Source organism: Euleptes europaea, chromosome 15, assembly GCF_029931775.1.
Source record: "Euleptes europaea isolate rEulEur1 chromosome 15, rEulEur1.hap1, whole genome shotgun sequence".
In the NCBI taxonomy this organism is placed as follows: domain Eukaryota; kingdom Metazoa; phylum Chordata; class Lepidosauria; order Squamata; family Sphaerodactylidae; genus Euleptes; species Euleptes europaea.
The window spans coordinates 58,969,928-58,990,835 of NC_079326.1; the positions used below are offsets into that span (position 1 = coordinate 58,969,928).

The 20,908-nt window shown below is 45.2% G+C and overlaps 1 protein-coding gene across 1 annotated transcript in view; it reads right to left on the minus strand.

Moving 5' to 3' along the window:
* ERBB4 (erb-b2 receptor tyrosine kinase 4) overlaps positions 1-13,948 on the minus strand; it is a 428,412-nt gene extending 414,464 nt beyond the window's left edge. The window contains exons 1-2 of the mRNA XM_056861238.1: positions 13,945-13,948; positions 13,155-13,390 (exon numbers count right to left, since the gene is read on the minus strand). Of these exons, the coding sequence (XP_056717216.1) occupies positions 13,155-13,390; positions 13,945-13,948 (240 nt within the window). The remainder of the gene's footprint in view (positions 1-13,154; positions 13,391-13,944) is intronic.
* Positions 13,949-20,908: the final 6,960 nt, after the last annotated feature.

The following is a 20,908-nucleotide window of genomic DNA, read 5'->3' on the forward strand; positions in this document are numbered from 1 at the left end:
TTATGCTTATTCATTATAAAAAAAACCAAAAATAATCCTCTGGATCAGATTAGAAAATATTCTTCCATTCTTCCCAATTTTAACTCATATTCACAATAATGCATCCACGCCCCCCATTCCCCCAGAAACCGAACGTCATTTTCTTCATTTAGAATAGCTGTGAGTTTTGCCATTTCTGCCACTTCACCAGTCTTTTTTCTCAAGAATTTCTAGCCCTTTATTCCCAAAATGATGTCTTAATCTTAATTCCACTACATCATTAATAGCCATGCCACCCGTCCACACTATCAAAGCCTTTGGATCCAGCAATCATATTTAAATCAATCCTTTAACCATGGTCTAATAGTTCCTTCTGTAACTGAAATAGGCCAGTCAGATATGGGAACAGGATTTCTTTGTTCTCTCTCATTTCCTCAGACAGGATACGTATCCAAAAATAACTCTTTCTGGGCTTCATCTCCATCGTGGCTTCAATCTGTATTCCTTGACCTGCTCTCTTCTTCCTTATATCCACACGTCGTTCCATGACTTTTTAAAATGAAAAGTCTATTTCTTGTATGTCTGATCTCTTTATCGCCGGCTGGTTGCTTTCTTGAACTTCTGTCTTCTTCTTTGTATCCTTGTATTCTTCCATGACTTTTTGGGCAGAAGAGTCCATTGCTTGTATGTCTGTATTTGTGGTCATCGTTTGAATTTTCAAGACTTTTATGTCTTCTATAACCAGATCCAACTTCTGATTGCCTACCTGTGATGATTGGTCAAGAGTCGTCATCATTGAAATCAGTTGAGCCATCTGTGTTGAAATCTGTTTTAATTGTTTAATTGTCGCCTCAGAATGTTTAGCAAGCATGTCCTGTATTTTTTTTTCCATGTTTGAATTCTGTAAAATTCCCTTTGATTTCATAGGAGCAAGGCTATGTATTAAGCCAAAAGAAGCTGGTAAAATACATGTCCACAGACAGGGCCTTTAAAGTTCTAATTAAAAGATAATAATTCAAACATCAGCCTTATAATTTTTTCGGGTTGAAAAGAGTCGAAATTGGCTCTAAAATTGCGTTTTAAAGTTTTGAAATACCAGTGAGTTTTTTCGGTCGCTCTAGGTCGGGCTGATCAGGAAGTATACAGGAAGTTGCTAGTGTCGTGGACCTTCTACCGCCTCTTCTCGATGGTTGTTCCTTCAGGAATGATTTCCAAGTAACTCGAGTGCGACGCGTAATCGGTCCTACAACTACTTCCTGTTATTTTAGTTCCGATGATAGATAGGTTGTTATAGAGGGTCTTCCGTTCCAGGCGCTCCCTTACTGCAAACGTAGCAGGATATTCTTCGCCAGAAAATCAGGAAGAAAAATCACCCTCCCCTTCCCTTGGACCCATTGGTGATAGTTCTTGTCAATCAAAAAGTATCCTTCCGACTCTTTATTATGGTTTAGGCTGATCGGATTGATAAGGCTCCTGTCGCTAATCCCGATGGCTAACTCAGATCAAACTTTTTCAGTTTGGATTAAGGAGGAATGGGGGTCCCAGAAATATTCTTATCAGCCCCCCGTCTATTCAAGTTTCCAGTAAGTAGACGAAGAGTTCTTTTGTACTCACTTGGGTGTCAAGAGGTGAGGTTCTTTTCTTTATGTAGTCCTTATGTTGGTATTAAGGTGGTGGAGGGTGGAGCTTGATGCCTAAGTTGCGTTTTGGCGATGTCCTTCCCTAGTGCCCTCGCAGGACCGGCGTCCAGGACTCCGAGGGGCTTAAAAAGCCCCCTCAGAGTACCTAGGAGGTCAAACCGCGTTTGCAGGCTGCAGGGAGTTCCTGCTTTCCAACCCACTTGCAAGGGTCGGATTGGGGTATCTATGTACCCCAGAAATAACGCAAACTTGGATTTCTCCCAGGACAGCCTGGGGAAATGGAGTGCTCTCCCCAGCAGCACCACCGGAAGTCCCAGGATGCTGGGGAGATTTGACCCTTCTGAACTGTGAGAAGCATGCTACAGCACATGCGGCACTCTCCGGAGGGCTCCGGAAGACAACTGCTAGTCGTACGAAGGCTGTCCTTCAATTAGGCTTATGTGCTGCTGCTGATCTACTTCAGGATTCCTGGGAAACATTTTACAAGCTGTTGTATTGCTATAGCCACGCCCAAAGCTGCTCTGTGCATTTAAAGTACCAAAATCTGCCCGATTGTTGCACCAATATTTCATTGCCATCCATTAAGCCCACAAGCAGTCTTTGGGAAACAGACATTTTATTGCATGGATCTATGTAGAAATCCTTATTTTATACTACCGCTTTGTGCTTATCAAAATATATTTACAGAGACAATAACAGAACCTGTCATATGTTAATCTGTTTACAGATGAAATTCCACAAGAACCTCATTGGGATGGGGTATAAAATCATCCATGGTGGTGGAAAGAATCCTCAAATTGCAGCCAACTTATGGTGATGCCATGGAGTTTTCAAGGCAAGGAAAGTTCAGAAGTGGTTTGCTCTGCGTAGCAACCCTGGACTTCCTTGGCGGTCTCCCATCCAAGTTCTAACCAGGGCTGACCCTGCTTAGCTTCCAAGATCTGACTAGCCTGGCCCATCCAGATCAGGGCAATTCCTGGATGGTGGGAATTATTCCATGTGGTGGTGAAAAGTGCCATCAAGTCGCATCTGACGTAGGGTGGCCCCGTAAGGTTTTCAAGGCACAGAGGTGGCTTGCCTGCCATTGCCTGCCTCTGTATACTGACTCTGGTCTTCGCTGGTGGTCTCCCATCCAAGGACTAACCAGGGCCGACCCTGATCAGCTTGCAAGATCTGACGAGATCAGGCCATCCAGGTCAAGGTAAAAAAAATCATCCATAGCTTTTATTAAAAAAAGATCCCAACCGGTACTGCCACTTTAGGAAACAAAGAGGTGGCCATATGTGATATAAAAGCATCTTCTCTTTTCAAAGCAGATTGATATTTCTGGGTTGAAGCGAATGGAGGGCAAGGAAACAGGCATTGATACTCACACTCACGACTTACTATTGTGGCACATCTGTCGCTCGACTGGCATCCTGACGTAGATCTAATAGGGTGGCTCTTGTCAGCACATGCTTTGTAAAAACTGGCGGATCTCAGTTATGGATATCAGTATTTTATGGCTATCAGCACTGACAGAAAACAGTCTATGGTGCAAAAACTTCCAGTTCACAGGGGTCACTCTAGCATAGCAGGGTTGTTGTGAGATTTCCAGGTACTCAGCCATATACTGTGTTCTGTGACACACGGCATGTCCCAGCCAAACAAGCACCTTTAATTTCCATTAAACATAGGGTTGCCAACCTCCAGGTAGTAGCTGGAGATCTCCTGCTATTACAACTGATCTCTAGCTGATAGAGATCAGTTCCCCTGGAGAAAATGGCTGCTTTGGCAATTGGACACTATGGCATTGAAGTCCCTCCCATCCCCAAACCTCGCCCTCCTCAGGCTCCGCCCCAAAACCTCCCACCGGTGGCAAAAAGGGACCTGGCAACCCTATTCAAACAAGATGCACAGGGCATGTTCCAGCCAAAAAAACACTTTTAATTTCCATTAAACAGGAGCGTAACAGTTGTGCTTTAAATTTCCCCTACTGAAACTCAGACCTACAAGTATTTCACGTGGGCAGGATTGTTCTGTAGCTTCCCCTCCCTGTAAATATCTTCCTCCGCCGTGCTCCTTGTGTCTGCTTGCAACTCCATATCAGCCCTTCCACAGAAGCATCACTGTGGATATTCTGCAATATACTTTTTAAAAAAAATCTATCTCTGAACCAGTGCAAAGAATTGTTCACTTCGCTCGAAGGAAATGGGAATAGACAGAATTACCATGAAATGTATTTTATCTTTGATATTGTGGTGAACTAAGTTTGTGTAGACCCCCAAAGCTAAAAATAACTAGGCTGCCTTGCAGATAAAACACGGAAGCTGCACAGTAATCATAAGCAACTGGAGCAGTGCAGAAGGCCCACATGAAATGTGACTTCGGGTGTGTGATTGTCATTTTCGACTTACGTGAGCAGGGCTCTTCTACTCGCTGCACTGCAAGATGTGCCCCGGGGAAAAGCAGCAAAGACACACTCAGCGCTGCTGTGCTAAACAGCCGAAGAAGAAGAAGAAGAAGAAGAAGAAGAAGAGGAGGAGGAGGAGGAGGAGGTTTTTATATGCCGACTTTCTCTACCACTTAAGGAAGAATCAAACCGGCTTACCATCACCTTCCCTTCCCCTCACCACAACAGACACCCTGTGAGGTAGGTGGGGCTGAGAGAGCTGTGACTAGCCCAAGGTCACTCAGCTGGCTTCGTGTGTAGGAGTGGGGAAACAAACCCGGTTCACCAGATTAGCCTCCACCGCTCATGTGGAGGAGTGGGGAATCAAACCTGGTTCTCCAGATCAGAGTCCACCGCTCCAAACTACCACTCTTAACCACCAAACCATGCTGGCTCTCAGCATGATGATGGTGTGGGCGATCTGCAGGTTTCCAGGGCCCTGATAGGGCTTGGGAAATTCCTGGAGATTTGGGAGCAGTGCCTGAGGTGGGCAGAGTGTGAGGAGGGGCGGGAGCTCAGTGGGGATGTGATGACACCCAGCTACTCTTGAGGCCACCATTTCCTCCCGAGTAACTGATCTCTATAGTCTGTAGGGTTGCCAACCCCCAGGTGGAAGCTGGAGACTACAACTGATCTCCAGGGGACAGAGATCCATTCCCCTGGAGAAAACGGCCACTTGGAAAGCCAGCGTGGTGTAGTGGTTAAGAGCGGTGGTTTGGAGTGGTGGACTCTAATCTGGAAAACCGGGTTTGATTCCCCACTCCTCTACATGAGTGGGGGACGCTAATCTGGTGAACAGGTTTGGCTCCACCACTCCTATGTATGAAGCCAGCTGGGTGACCAGTCACGGTTCTGTTAGAGCTCTCTCAGCCCCATCTACCTCACAGGGTGTCTGTTGTGGGGAGGGGAAGGGAAGGTGATTGTAAGCTGGTTTGATTCTTAAGTGATAGAGAAAGTCAGCATATAAAAACCAACTCTTCTTCATCATCATCATCATCATATCATCATCTTGGATTCAAATGGCGGGCTGCTGCTGCTGCAGTTGCCTTGTTTGTGGTCTTCCTAGTTGGCCTTTGTGTGAACAGACTGCTGGACCTGATGGGCCTTGGTTTGATCTAGCATGGCCTTTCTTATGTTATGTTCTCAATAGAGCTGAAAATAATGTAACCACATAGGATTTTTGAGGTAGGCTTGCTACAGAAATCATTCAGCGCTTCACCTTCAGTGGAAAGGTGGGCTACCATGAGACTCTTTTTATTTATCACCCAATTCCTCATTTTGCAGTTCTCAGTTTCCAAACAGAGGCTTTGCAGCCCTCTGGAAGGGTATCTCTAATTAGCCAGCAAGCATCAGGTTATTCTCAGATTTGGGATGAGGTTACTAAGATTGTTAAATGGAGCAATATCAACATTCATGTTGGCATTTCCAAACTCTCCAAGCCTGCCTGCGGGCATCCACAGGGGAAACCTTTAAAATTGATCTGGTTTTAGCAAAACAAAAAACAAAACAAAACAGTCAACCAAGCTCCCTGCCCTCCCTCCCTCCCTCCCTCCCTCCCTTCAACAGGACTTACAATTAAAGACTTTATCCTTTACTTCTTTTGGCTTTTAAATGCATTGATCCAAGATGCCAAATCAATGGATTACAATGCGACATTAATCAGTTCACCAGTTTAGTTCAGATTCACGTTCAGCCACCAAAAGGGAAGCACAACTTGAATTTTGAAAATAAACACGGGAGGCACAAACGAGGCCAAACTTATTCCGCTATGGGCGTCCACCCCACAGCTCTTTATCTACTCTGGCGCTCCTTCCTCTCTGTTCCCCCTGCTCTGATGATATAACCTTGATTTCCAGAAGGGAAAAACAGATAACAAGGAAAAGGATCTGCATAAACAAGTTTTAATGATTCCCCACGATTCCCCCGAGCAAAGCCCACCAATATATGGCGTGAAATGTTATTTTGGGGGATTCCTAATTAAGGTTGTGACCAGCCTTTAAAATTCATTACACTCATCACTGAAGGCAAATCTTAATACCTCCCCATCAAGTCCCCGAGGAAGCTGCACACACTTGTCTTTACAACCTAATAAATCCATTTTCAATTTAAGTGCATTTGCCACCAGGGCTTCAGCTGCTTTATACACTCGAACGTTTTTGTTAAAATAAGACTTAAGACAGCAGTTCTTATAGAACACAGTTGTTGGAAAATAGGTACATTCTGATCTTTAGGTGGGGGTAACAGAGCCAGTCTTCTTCAGCTTCAGGAAAAAGCAGAATTACAATGTCAAAATAACTCATACACAACAAAAGCTAAATTTGTATTGCACAGTCTTGCATTATTTGCGCTGGCTTTCATTTTATTCACAAGGTTCATGTTCCAGAAAACGTATCTCAGACTTCACCCTTACCATCTTTTTTTTTTATTCTGAAAGTTTGTTTAAACACTGAAAGACTGGTCTGTTGCTCAGTGGCATAGTCTCGCACTGTGGAGGAGTGGGGAATCAAAACCGGTTCTCCATATCAGAGTCCATTGCTCCAAACCACTGCTCTTAACCACTACACCACGCTGGCTCTCATAACAAAGTTTGATAGACAAGCATTATAGCCAGTCCAATTCTGGTTCAAGTGATTAGTGTTGCTACACCCATTCCCTCCCTCTTTGGGTGAAAACGCGTGGACGCTTTAGCCTCCTTTATTCCCTGTTTCAGCCAGGATTCAGCCAGGATCGAACTCATGCGTTTTTGCAGAACGTGCGTTTGATCCTGGCTGAATCCTGGCTGAAACAGGGAATAAAGGAGGCTAAAATGACCATGCGTTTTCATCCTTTGTCACTTCCTGTGCAGAAAAGTCACGTTTGTGGGGAGCTGCACTCATTCTTCCTGCTACCGCATGAAGTTGCAGAGAACAGGGTGGCAGTGGTCGAGCACGAGTTAGGGAGAGGCAGAGACTGAAAATGAAACGGCCAGCATACGAAACAATGGCATTTTATTCAAAAGCGTGATGTGGCCACATTTGTAATATGGTATCTCACTAGATGGAAGAGCCCCGTGGCACAGTGGTAAGCTGCAGTACTGCAGTCCAAGCTCTGCTCACGACCTGAGTTCGATCCCAACGGAAGTTGGTTTCAGGTAGCCGGCTCGAGGTTGACTCAGCCTTCCATCCTTCTGAGGTCGGTAAAACAAGTACCCAGCTTGCTGGGAGTAAAGGGAAGATGACTGAGGAAGGCAACGACAAACCACCCCGTAAACAAAGTCTGCCTAGAAAACGTCGGGATGTGACGTCACCCCATGGGTCAGGAATGACCCAGTGCTTGCACAGGGGACCTTTACCTCACTAGATGACAGGGCCACCTCATCAGCAATATATCCAGAACCAACCCCCCCACCCCATAAACAGTACAGTTTCTCACAATGCATAATCAACTTCTGGAACTGACACTTACCAGGTGTCCCTTAGTTTAGATGGCTGCAAAGAGAACTAACATGCTTGGAGGAGAGGTCTAGCAACAGGGGCCTGGAGACCGAGAAAAGGCTGAGGGAGTTGGGGATGTTTAGTCTGGAAAAGAGGAGGTTGAGGGAGGACATGGTTGCTCTCGCTAAGTATCTGAAGGGCTGTCACTCAGAGGAGGGCAGGGAGCTGGTCCTGTTGGCAGCAGAGGATAATAGGACTCCCAATAATGGGTTTAAATGGTGGGTAAAGGTACTGGCTGGATATTAGGGATTTTTTTTTTACAGTGAGAGTTGTTCAGCAGTGGAATTGGCTGCCTCGGGAGGTGGTGGGCGCCCCTTCACTGGCAGTCTTCAAGCAACAGCTGGGCAAGCAATTGTCAGGGATGCTTTAGGCTGATCCTGCATTGAGCTGGGGGTTGGACTCGATGGCCTGTCTGGCCCCTTTCAACTCTATGATTCTATGATTCTATAAGGTGTCAGCCTTGTGTTGCCTGTTGTCAACCCTCCAGAGCACTCGTTCCCAACCAGGGGTCCGCGGACCCCCAGGGGTCCACGAGAAATAAATTAAGGTCCACAAAACAAAGTTATAAACCCATAATAAATTAATATTTTCCAGTTAAAAGTTCTTTATTATAAAAATATATTCAAAATTATTCTAAGTTTAATGTTTAACTAACAGTTAGTTATGATTAAAGTTTATTTTCAAATTCTCTGAATTTTTATTTTGAACCTTGGGGTCCCTGCACCGAACAAAAAAGTCCTAGTGGTCCCTGGTCAAAAAAAGGTTGGGAACCACTGCTCCAGAGGAACTGGTTGGCCACTATGTGAGACTGGATGCTGGCTTAGATGGACCACTAGTCTGACCCGGCAGGGCTCTTCTTATGTTCTTAAGTCTGAGCTTGAATTGTCCCGAGACCTGTGTTCATTCCCAAATAAAATATGCCACACAGCATTACAAAACCGATTGTACATTTCACGCAAATTGTACGTAATTGCTTCAACAAGTGCCAGACTACCGAATCTGTAATAAGGGTGATCTATTTCCAGCATCTCTCTCTCTCTCTCTCTCTCTCTGGGGGAATTCTTCCCTCTTGCAAGAATGGGGGTCAGTGATATGCTAGCACCATCTGTTGGATACTGGAGGGTGAAGCAGGTGAAGAAATCCCATTTGGCCACAAGCCAATGAAGAGCGAGGGGCCAAGCTCCCTCTGTGCACTTAAAAAAAGAAAACAAAGCCCGGCCTCTGATGGAGAGCTAAACAACCGGAGAGCATTGTGACCAATGGAGCGTCTTTCAACAGCTGTGGATAGTTTTGGTCAGCTGACCAACGAACCATGTTCATTATGGAGCATTCTGATCAAGGGTAACTCTCCAACATCAAGACCCATCACAGAAAATCCATGTGCCCCATTGGCCTCCCTGCCTTTTCCAGAGTCACAGGAATAAGAGGGTAACTAAATTCTCCCAGAAATGCATCCTCCCTCTTTCAACTAAAATTTGCACTGGTGGCAGAAAACCTATGGGGGGGAAGGAGGGAGAGAGAGAGAGAGAGAGAGAGAAGAACAGACAACAAGGAGAACTTTGTGGAGGAAATTGTTCTATACCTCAACGGAGGTGGCTTGAGAAAAAGCAAAGGAAATGAATATGAAGTACCAGGGGAAATGAAAGGGAAGTCCCCGGTAATCTCATTAAGGGGATGGTTCTACACTTCAGCAAAAGTGCAGTTGAAACAAGGCACGAGGGATAGGAGGAACTATTTTAAAACTACACTCTGAAAGTAGTGTGTGTCGTGTCAGGAGAATTTATATCAAATTCTGAAAAAAAGTCCCCTACCTAGAGTATGGATTAAAAAAAAACACACACACAATGATGGGATGTTCAGATGGCGGGGGGGGGGGGCTTTTCTACACACTTGGGGGAAACTCCAGTTTTGCAGGAAAACCCTAGAACTTAAAAACAGTTGTTATTATTTTTTTTAAAAGGGAAATGACAATCAAAAACTGGTAAGGCAACCGTTTGCATTCTGAGGTTGACTGGCAACCAAAGCAATGGAGCCTAGGCCTAGGCGATGCTTGCATGACTGCAGGTTAGGGGAAAGCATCAGTAGTCATAGAATGATAGAGTTGGAAGGTACCACCAGGGTCATCTAGTCCAACCCCCTTCACAATGTAGGAAATTCACAACTCCCTCCCCACACACCCAGTGACCCTTACTCCATGCCCAGAAGATGGCCAAAAAACCCCTTCCAGGATCCCTGCCCAATCTAGCCTGGAGGAAAATTGCTTCCTGACCCCAAAGAGGTAATCGACATTAGTCAAAACAGGGGAGGGGAGACTGATAAGTAAGAGGGAAAGAAACTGGAAAAAAAAGCTAGGAAGAGAGAAAAAGGAAGAGAAACCAGAGAGAGTGTTTTGAGGCCAATGGGAAGGGATGGGATTTCCCTTCCCCACAGGCCTCCACGGGTCACCAGTTTGCATTTAACTATTCCCTATCGAAGTTATCATAACGCCATCTTTCCTACCGAACCTAAGCCTGAGTATAAATTGCTGAACTGAACGCAGCCTCGCTTGTGTAGAGTATTTCTTTTTTTTGCAGTCAAGTCAAAGCTGATTTACGGCAACCCCTCATGGGATTCTCAAGGCAACAGATGAGTAGAGATGGTTTGCCATTGCCTGCCTCTGCACAGCCGACCCGGGACTTCCTTGGTGGTCTCCCATCCAAATACTAACCAGGTCCGACCCTGCTAAGCTTCTGAGATCTGACGAGATTGGGCCAGCCTGAGATATCAAGGTCTACCTGCTTGTAAACTCCTTGAGGCAGGGACTTTTACTCTGTATGCCCAACCCGCCGCCACCTTGCATCCATTTTGGATCAAAGAAACACAAGGGCTACCCTAAGAGATAGGCCTAGGAAAAGAATAGCATGGATTTCACAGTTTCCCCAAGTTAAACCTGACAACCTGCTTGGCTATTGTTTGTATCCCATCTGTCACCTTGGTTGGGCCGTTAAAATGTTTTTTAAAGGATGGAATGAGCAGCATCCTCACGCTAATGAATGTCAAATTATTAGCATAAACATGCCACGTTTTATTTCTCCCGCCCCCTCTTTCCAAGAACATGTTTTATCTGTTTTGTTCTCTACTTTAATAGCTACAATTTATCACAATTTATCACACTAGAGCTGCTATTTTTTGCTGAGACATCTGCGAGGTAGCCATCTCAGGTAAAAATGAACATGTGAAATCCTAAGTAACCATTTCCACCCAAAAAAAAGAAGAGAGAGAATAAGAACATGGCTAGATTTTCTTGATGTACCAACTGCTATCCTGGTGTCTTCCAAGCTCAGGATTTTCTTTCAAATAATATTTCTCTCAGTTCTTTATTTAGAAGACTAAATCCAGAGGAACAGCCGAGAAGTTTATATTTAAAAATAAGCACAAGAAGGATGGAAAGAATGACAGGAAGCCACTAGTTAGGTTTAGACTATACAGCATAGTAATAGTTTTCCTAGAAAGGCAGCTTGAGATGCAAGTGAAGTGTTCTGAGCCAGTGGATCAACCCCCTTGCCACCGCAACACAATGCCCAGCTAGCAAATTCTGTTGCCCCCTGCATGTCACCTCCTCTACCTTTAGGTTCCCCACAGGAGGGCAAGAGGTATCCCTCCAGGGATAAGTTTCGGTCAAGGAACCTTTAGTTGCTGATCCTTAGCATACAGGTATAAATTGCATGAAGAATGATCAGATGTCATTGTTACACTTCTGAGCTTACGGGAAGCTTTCTAAAACACACCACTAGAACTAGAAATAGAATTCTGTCATTTTATCACCACGTGGCTTTCCAATTTTCCACCCCACGAACTTGGGTAGCCAGAAATATTTTCAAAATCTTTTGCGTCTGGGCTCTGCAATTGTAAATCAGACATGATTACTCGTAATGTTCATTAATGCGTGCGTCCAAATTCCTTGAGTACGGCACTGTTTTTAAACGATGTGCATACTTGGGTGATGGTTGGATATGGAACTCCAGCTGGCTGTAAGTTTAAGAATCATTACATTTCCAACCAGCTTAGACGAGATTTCCGTATCTGACCATCACCCCTCCACACACAGTAACTTGCACGAGAATTTGCACTTGTAGCCATCAATAATTTGGTCTGATGGAAAGTAATTGGATACACTGAGATAAGCAAACTGCTTTAAATAATTGCATACACAGCGGCAAAACTACAGTTTCCAAGTCAGAAAATGAGCTCATTGGATTATCTGGCCCTGCATCTACTGTAAGCGCAACACACCTCTAACATCAGCCCTGATCTTCCTGTGTTGATTTATTTGCTTTCTGCCCAACCAGATAACAGCAGTGGTGGCTCACAAAGTGTGCAATAAATACGAATCTTCAATTGTAATATGTAATTGACAACTATGCTTAACACTTAGAATACAATTATAAATCCAGTCAAATACTCAAATATGGTATAGAAGGTAAGTGAATACAGTTGATTTCACAAATATCCAAGTGGGATTCAAGGAACAATGTCCATACATTTTATCCCATAAATGGTCCTTGTGTCTCTTGTGGACGTGCAAATGGAGGGTTTATCCTGACGTCACCAAAGCTGGAATTCATAATTCTGAACCCTGAAACATGGGGCTCCCAAGGAGCTCTCCCAAAAAGACAGGGATCCGGTAATCACCTGTTTCGAGTTTTTTCTTTGTCAGGATTCACTATTTGTACATGGACTGCACTTTCACTAGTTCACATGCTGGGTTTGGAACTCATACGTTCTCCAGCAACAGTGGCAGATGATCCTTTGTGTGCTACCGCAGCACTGACTTATCCTGCACCACAGCATAGCAATAACCCTGATCTAGCCACAAAAGCTTGATGACAATATCCATGGAACACATGAAGCTGCCTTCAGACCCTTGGTCCAGCAAGGTCAGTATCGTCTACTCAGGCTGGCAGAGGCTCTCCAGGGTCTCAGGCAGAGGTCTTTCACATCACCTACCTGCCTGGTCCCTTTAACTGGAGATGCCGGGGATTGAACCTGGGACCTTCTGCATGCTCTGCCACTGAGCCACAGCCCCTTCCCACGCAATACAATCATAGTTCTCAGGACTGCTTTGCTGCAGGGCAAAACACCTGTTCCTCTTCCTAATATAGTCTCCTGCAAATCCATGAAATGGTACCACTGACCGGACCAGTCTAATCAATTACACCCATAAGGAAAAATATGGCATAGATGTATGTAATGTCATTTTACGTAGTAAGTAAGTATGCAACGGCATTTTACATAGATAAAATAAAGGGATTTAAAGATAGTTTCCAAACTGTTCAAGCAATCAAGGAGATGTGATGGTAATATTCTAGGACCAAGCAACATCTGCAACGGTTACACCAAAACAGGAAATGTATGAAAAAACTTTTTTAACACATCCAAAAGCTGGTTTTGGCTTTTATGGGGTAGAGCTTAAAGGAAAAGAAAAGATCTAAGCCAAGGTGATCACTGGACACATTTGCTGACCACATGTTCCAACCTGGTTCTACAAAACCATCTTCAAATCTCGGTAAAGCTGTCATCTGAACATAGTTGCCGTTGGCCAATCCGTTAAGCATCTCGGAAAGATTTCAGAGGAGCCAAATGGCTACTTACCCGTAAAAAGGAGAGGTCTCGGTTGTGTTCGATGCTGGTGATTTCGAGGTTGCCCATGACCACCTCACAGTTCTCGTAGTACTTGCGCAATGCACGATATTGTTGGTCAAGATCAGACAGAGAGCTCAGCTTGTTCTCTGTGCCCGCACAAACTGGGGGGGAAAAGAAGGGGGAATATATTAAAACACAAATCAAATACAGAAGCCAAATGAGGGCAGGAAACTTGCATATATGATCTACTCGATATTATATTTTACACACACACAGGGGCACACCTCGTTTTATTGTGCTTTGATTTACTGCACCTCGCAGATATTGCATGTTTTGTTACAAATCGAAGGTTTGTGGCAACCCTGCATTGAGCAAGTCTATCGTCGCCATTTTTCCAACAGCGTGTGCTCCCTTCGTGTCTCTGTGTTACGTTTTTAGCGATAAAGTATTTTTAGCAATAAAGTATGTACATTTTTTCTTTTAGCCATAATGCTACTGCACACTTAACATATTACAGTGAAGTGTAAACATAACTTTTATATGCGCTAAGAAACAACAACAACAAAAACCCTAGGTGACTAACTTTATTGCGATATTCACTTTATTGCGGTGGCCTGGAACCAAACCCGCAATATCTCAAAGGTGTGCCTGAATACACACACATCCACCTCAGGGTCTCAGGCAGAGGTCTTTCATGTCACTCTCTACCAGATCCTTTTAACTGGAGCTGTCAGGGAGTGAACTTAGGCCCTTCTGCACGCCAAGCAGATGATCATCTACCACTGAGCCACAGCTCTACCCATGGAAGAAAAAGCCAATTCCTTCTCCTTTCCATGAGGCAGAGATCTGTAACCCCATTCCTAGGAAACTGAAAGGGTTCCTATTAGCCAGATGGGCGTGAAAGGGGTTCGTCCTTTGTCCATGTCAAGAATCTATGAATGCACTGGAGAACCTTCTTGGTTCCTCAGGAGTTCCCAGTTGCTACAGAATCATAAAATTATAGAGTTGGAAGGGACCACCAGGGTCATCTAGTCCAACCCCCTGCACAATGCAGGAAATTCCAAACTACCCCCACACACACACACACCTTCTCCAATCCTGGAGAAGGAAAATAGGGGGAGGGTGGATTTTCAAATCCTTTTTTCCAAGATTTGTCATAGGCCCTGACCTTGTTTACATCCTAAATTTAAGCCCCCAAAAAAGTTTAATTCATTTAAAATATTTATATCATGCAATCTCCATGTGTAGTCTCCCACTCACTAAAAGGGTTTCCCCCAAGAGGAAAGGTTACATGATTTTATTCCCCCACCCCAGAAAAGATACCGTAAAAGACAAAAAAAATGCAAGTACGAAGAGAACACCCTACTGTTGGGAGGTCGGTCTATGTCTACACATGAAGCCAGCTGGGTGACCTTGGGCCAGTCACCATTCTCTTAGAGCTCTCTCAGCCTCACCTACCTCACAGGGTGTCTGTTGTGGGGAGAGGGAGGGAAGGTGATGGTAAACCGGTTTGAGTCTCCCTCGGCATATAAAAACCTACTACTACTACTACTACTACTACTACTACTTCTGCTGTTTCTTCTTCTGCTTCTTTCATTTCCAGAGGACGGCAGCCAAAGAACAAAGAGTCTTGTGACACCTTAAAAACTGACACATTTGTTCCGGCAGAAGCTTTCCAGAGCCAAATCACCCCTCACGAAATGTGAGGAATTCCCAGCAATAAGATGTCCTTCACACAATCCCTTTTCTTCCTATACCTCATCACTCTCTGGAGTAAAACACCAACTAAAGGACAAATCATTGGGAAGGAATTCTCATTTCCTTTCCAGGCAGCTTTGCCAAGAAGAAGCCTAGTAACAAGTTGTAAGGGCAGCAGGATTGGGAGCCTCTCTTCTCCGGTGTGGAATCTGAACTCCCAGCTAGGGCAAAGGAGGTCTTATCTATTCATATGAAAGTCCACCGACAAAGAAAACCGAGACAATTATTGCCTTTTCAAAAAAAAAAAAAAATCTGGAAGACATAACCAGCCACGTGAAAATGATCCCTGCAGTGCTGGGAAAACACAGGTTCTATTTATAATTACAAAGGAGTTCTGGCTGAGTCAAGAAGAGCGTCAGAGTCCCCGCCGGAGGTCAGAGTCATTAACGTCCTCCGTAAGATTGCTATTGTAAGTTTTAGAAAGCATTTTCCTGCAGTATGTTCTGTTGCCTTTTGGAGCTACAAGAAAGTGTATCGCTTCTCTTTCAAGATCTGAGTGGGAAGACCAAGGATCTCCCTGTTTTTGAGAAAAAAGAACATAATGGCATTTCATGCCACGGAGAATGTAAAACTAGCAAAAAACCCTGCCCCTCGAGTTCTAGAGGAGGTTCAGAAATGGTGAGCTGAGTGGAAACAGGAATGCTTTTCATACCGCAAATGCACCTTCACAGGCAGGCATAATGCACTCATGGCCAACTCAGATATGGTTGAGTTCACACATCTGGGAGGCTGGTGTGTGTGTAGAGGACCATCAAGTCGTAGCTGACTTCTGGGGACCCAAACAAAAGGCTTTTAAGGCAAATGAAAAGCAGATGTGGTTGGCCGTTGCCTTCCTCTGCACGGCCTTCCCAGGTGGTCTCCCATAGAATCACAGAGTTGGAAGGTACCCCCAGGGTCATCTAGTCCAGCCCCCTGCACAATGCAGGAAATTCACAACTACCTCCCCCACAAACACCCCAGTGACCCCTGCTGCATGCCAAACAGATGCTCTACCACTGAGCCACAGCCTATCCCCAGGGGTGGAGGGTGGGATTTGGGAAAGGAACTCAGTGGGATATAATGCACCCCATGAAGATGCCATTTTCTCCAAGAGAATTGATCTCTCAAGTCTGGAGATGAGTAGAAATTCTGGGAGATCTCCAGGCCCCACCTGGAGGTTGGCAACCCTGTGCCAGCACCTATAAACGACAGCCTGTTGTTTTGAGCCTGAAGGCGAACCACAGCTTGTGTCTCCCCCTCCCTCGAAAGAAGGGGGGGTCCTGGTTGAGATCCCTCATCCGATGCAATGGAGCTAGGAAAGAAGAACTCCGTCCAAGCATTTGCTCAGAGGTTGATTCAGGAAGGCAACTTGTCCCAGCCTGCATTTTTAAAAATCCGTTTTTACTTCAAGCTATGCCCTGTGCCTCATGCAGTTCTCCCGAACACAACAAAACTGAAACTTCTAAAATCACGCCGTTATCTCTCGCGCTCTCCTTTTGGAACAAAATGCTACTTATTGGGGATCCAGGAAACCTGCATAATTTTTATTTGTCTACATAAGGCCTTGGCTGAGTGTAGCACGACTTTCATTTGACAATCGATTTGCCAATCAGACTGTTATGTACACAGGGCCCTGCTTACCCGATCAGGCCCATTGATTGCAAAAGTCCATTTATGAAAAGGGAACGGCAAATTCTCTCTCATTCCCATTTAACAACCCCGCAGCTTCTCTTCAGAACACAAAACTAATGTGTTGATAGGTTGTTTTTCCCTGGTAGGCCTTTATTAACTTTAATCATTTGACTCGAACAAACAAAACACCGCTATGCAGTCTTGAACGAATAGGTAAAAAGTGTATTGCTGGTACGCAGAATGTTTAGTATTCTAAAGTCCCACAAAACGTGGCCCTTTTACAGCCCAACCCAAACCGCTGCCTTGAAAGGGATGAGGTTGATGACCAACTCCCACACCAATATTTCTTGGAGATGTGCACCAGTGGGGAACTAGGCACCATCAGGGATGTAGATGTGGGCAGAGCAGAACTTAACTCTATTTCCTAAATCTCTTCAGCCCCACATACACTCCTGCCACTGGTACAACCTTACACTGCTGAAAACCCTGGTGTAGCTCTAAAACATCCCATGAAGACCCATGCAAGGAAAAGTGCAAGCCTGCAATCAATCACAGCCCTCCAAAAATGCAAGTCTGCAACCAACCACAGCCCCCCCAATGCAAGTCTACAACCAATCACAGCCCTCCAAAAATGCAAATCTGCAACCAATCACAGTCCCCCAAAGGGGCCAATTACTGCCTATAAAACTCCAGCCAGGACACCCAAAGGTCAGATAAGAGGGCATGTGAGATGCAGCTACATTGCTCTGGCCTTGTCTTGCACACAGGACATTAATGGTGACAACCCCTTTGGTGATGGGGACCCTACAGAAAAGGGCAAGGAGCACGAACAACTGAGCAAGAAGTTGTTGTACTGTTTTAACATTGCTCTGCTCACAACCCTGACAAGTACTCCATCTCAGGACGCAGAGCTCAAAGGAGAGATGCTACTCCCCAACAAAGGGGGGGGGGCAAAGATAATGCACCCCATGCAGGTAGGCAAGGGAGAGAGAGTCTCCGCCCCAGACTGGGACATCTGCTTCTATTTCTCCTTGCCCCCTATACCAACTATATCTATTGCCTCAATTCCCATCTCCCACAACAATTACTGTGAGTCAGGATGAACAGTACTGCAGACTTGAACCCCTGGACCATGTTCACTCAAGGGCTCCTACAAGATATGCCATGGTGTTCCTAGAGGAAGAGTGTTTTTCCTGGAGGAGGAAGAAGAAAGAGGAGGAGGAGGAGGAGTTGGTTTTTATACCAAACCCTCTCTCCTGGGCTGGCCAGGTCAGGAGCTTCAACTTTACTTCTGTCTCAAATCTCACTAGGGGCCAACTCACAGATTTTAAATCAGATGCTACTTCCTTTCAGCTCACAAAAAAATGGTCTACTGATGTGAGTGGTAGTACAAGCAATTTAGAACCAGCGAGCTCACAGGAGAAAATCTGAGGAGTTCCCTTGATTACAGGAAGCTGGGGCAGTTTTCTTCCATCAAGCCAGGCAAACAGATTGCCAGCGTTTGCTGAAGAAAGACACATTTGGGCATCGGCCACATTTAATTTTTTGGGGAATGCAAAAGTTGTGTGAAATGGATTTGTGACGTAGAAGAGTGCTGCATTGAATGTCCCACACCCTTCTGCCAGTGTGAGGTACCCAATTTGTTCACTTTAAAATCATCTTTGAAAACCTGACAAGCCTTTCTCTCTTCTGTGCCAAATCCGATTTGTGACTTTAAAAAGTTCACAACACATTCTGTGACTGTCTCCTTTTTGTACGGGCATATTGTCTGCAAGGTTAGCCTCACACTTTATTGTTCCAGTTACTTTACTATTTTCCAGCTCTTCTAATATTTCAATAGAAACTATAGCAAGCTTGTTAATATTCCAGAGAATAGGCGACTTGCAATTCTTAGAAGTGCTAAGGGGTCACAACAAGCACTTTTCATTTCGGATGTTGCTTTATAATGAACCAGTGCGTGGCTTTTAAAGTCTATCCACTAATTCTAAGAATCTGGAAAATAAACAGGATGAACCTGAATTCTTAAATATGACTTCAGAGGAATAGCTGAGACTTGATGGAATGACTCCGTAAACACACAGCAGTCACCAACTTGTTCCATGAACACATGAAGCTGCCGTATACTGAATCAGACCCTCGGTCCATCAAAGTCAGTATTGTCTGCTCAGACTGGCAGCAGCTCTCCAGGGTCTCAGGTGGAGGTCTTTCACATCACCTACATCATGCCTAGTCCTTTTAACTGGAGATGCCAGGGATTGAACCTGGGATGTTCGGCATGCCAAGCAGATGCTCTACCACTGAGCCACAGCCCTTCCCCAGATGCAAGAGAGAAGCAGAAGGACCAACAAGAAATGTCCACAGTGGATACCCCAAGGAAGAAATCCAAGAGGTTGAACCAGGCAGTCCCATGAGAATAAATAGAGACAGTAATGAAAATTATATAGTACTTAAGATCCGAATGGTGCTGGAAAGTGCCCTCAAGGCACAGGCCAACTCATAGGGTTGCCAACCTCCAGGTACTAGCTGGAGATCTCCTTCTATTACAACTGATCTCCAACCGATAGAGATCAGTTCACCTGGAGAAAATGGCCACTTTGGCAATTGGACTCTATGGCACTGAAGTCCCTCCCCAAACCCCGCCCTCCTCAGGCTCCACCTCAAAAACCTCCTGCCAGCGGCGAAGAGGGACCTGGCAACCCTACCAACTAATGACAACCCCATAAGGTTTGCAAGGCAAGAAACGAACAGAGGTGGTTTGCCATTGTCTGCCTGTGTGGAGTGACCCTGGACTTTCTTGGTGGCCTCCCATCCAAGTACTAATCAGGGCCAACCCTGCTTGGCTTCTGATATCATAAGATCATAAGAAAGGCCCTGCTGGATCAGACCAGGGTCCATCAAGTCCAGCCGTCTGTTCACACAATGGCCAACCAGGTGCCTCTAGGAAGCCCACAAACAAGACAACTGCAGCACCCTGCCTGTGTTCCACAGCACCTAATACATAATAGGCCTGTTCCTCTGATACTGGAGAGAGTAGGTGTGCATCATGACTAGTATTCATTTTGACTAATAGCCATGGATAGCCCTATCCTCCATAAATGTTCACTCCCCTGTTACAGCCGTCAAAGTTGGCAACCATCACCACATCCTGGGGCAGGGAGTTCCACAATTTAACTATGTCTGATGAGATCTGATGAGATTTGGCTAGCCTGGGCCATCCAGGTCAACAATAAATAATATGAAGCAACAAAAACAATATGATGGTTGGAACTGACTGCAGGCTGCCAAACAAAAGACAGACTGTGGATAAGACTTTTCTGAAGCAAATTGCAGATGTTTTGGGGATTGAGAATTAGTAATAATGGAAGATTTCACCTAAACTGACTTCTTTTGGGAGACAAACTCCGCTGAGTACAAAATGTCCAATACCTTCCCGGCATGCCTTGCTGGCAACTTCCTCTTTCAGAAAGGGGAGGAAGGAACAAAAGGCTTGGTTGCCCTTGATCTGATCCTAATCAATAGAGAAGACTTGATGAGGTGAAAGTAGTGGGAACTTGGGGAAAAGCAATCACATCACGCTGACAGTCTTGATCTTATGGGAAGCTCAACGTTTAAGCCTGAACGCAGAGAAATGCTGGGCAGGATTCCATGGGCAGGTTACCTGACAGAGAATGGTGGGAGTTCCTTAAAAAAGGAGCCGTAAAAGACAAAATCACAAACAAGACCAGTGAGAAATAAGAATAAGAGGTAACTAAAGAAACCTTGTGGCTGCACAAAAAGCTAAGGGGGCCACTGAATGTCAGGGGAGCCACCCAGACACTCTCAGGACAGCTAAAGCTCACAAAATGAGCTGAAGCAATGGATGCCAAGAACCACAAAACGGGGTTTTCCAGGTATGTTCAAAGAAGGACAGGCATTGAAACACAGACAAAGAGACTAAGGGTGCCAGTAGGGTTGCCAACCTCCAGGTACTAACTGGAGATCTCCTGCTATTACAACCAATCTCCAGCCGATAAAGATCAGTTCACCTGGAGGAAATGGCCGTTTTGGTCATTGGACTCTATGGCATTGAAGCCCCTCCCCAAACTAAGCCCTCCTCAGGCTCCGCCCCAGAAACCTCCCACCAGTGGCAAACAGCCCCCAGCATGAGGTTTTGGGGGTGGAGCCTGAGGAGGGCGGGGTTTGAGGAGGGGCTTCAATGCCATAGAGTCCAAGCGGCCATTTTCCCCAGCTGAACTGATCTCTATCGGCTGGAGATCGGTTGTAATAGCAGGAGATCGCCAGCTAGTACCTGGAGGTTGGCCACCCTAAAAGAGACAAAGATGGGGCAGAGTTGCTCAACTCCTACTTGGCACTCCAGAAGAGTGGGGTTGTCTCCTTCATTGGAACATTCAGGC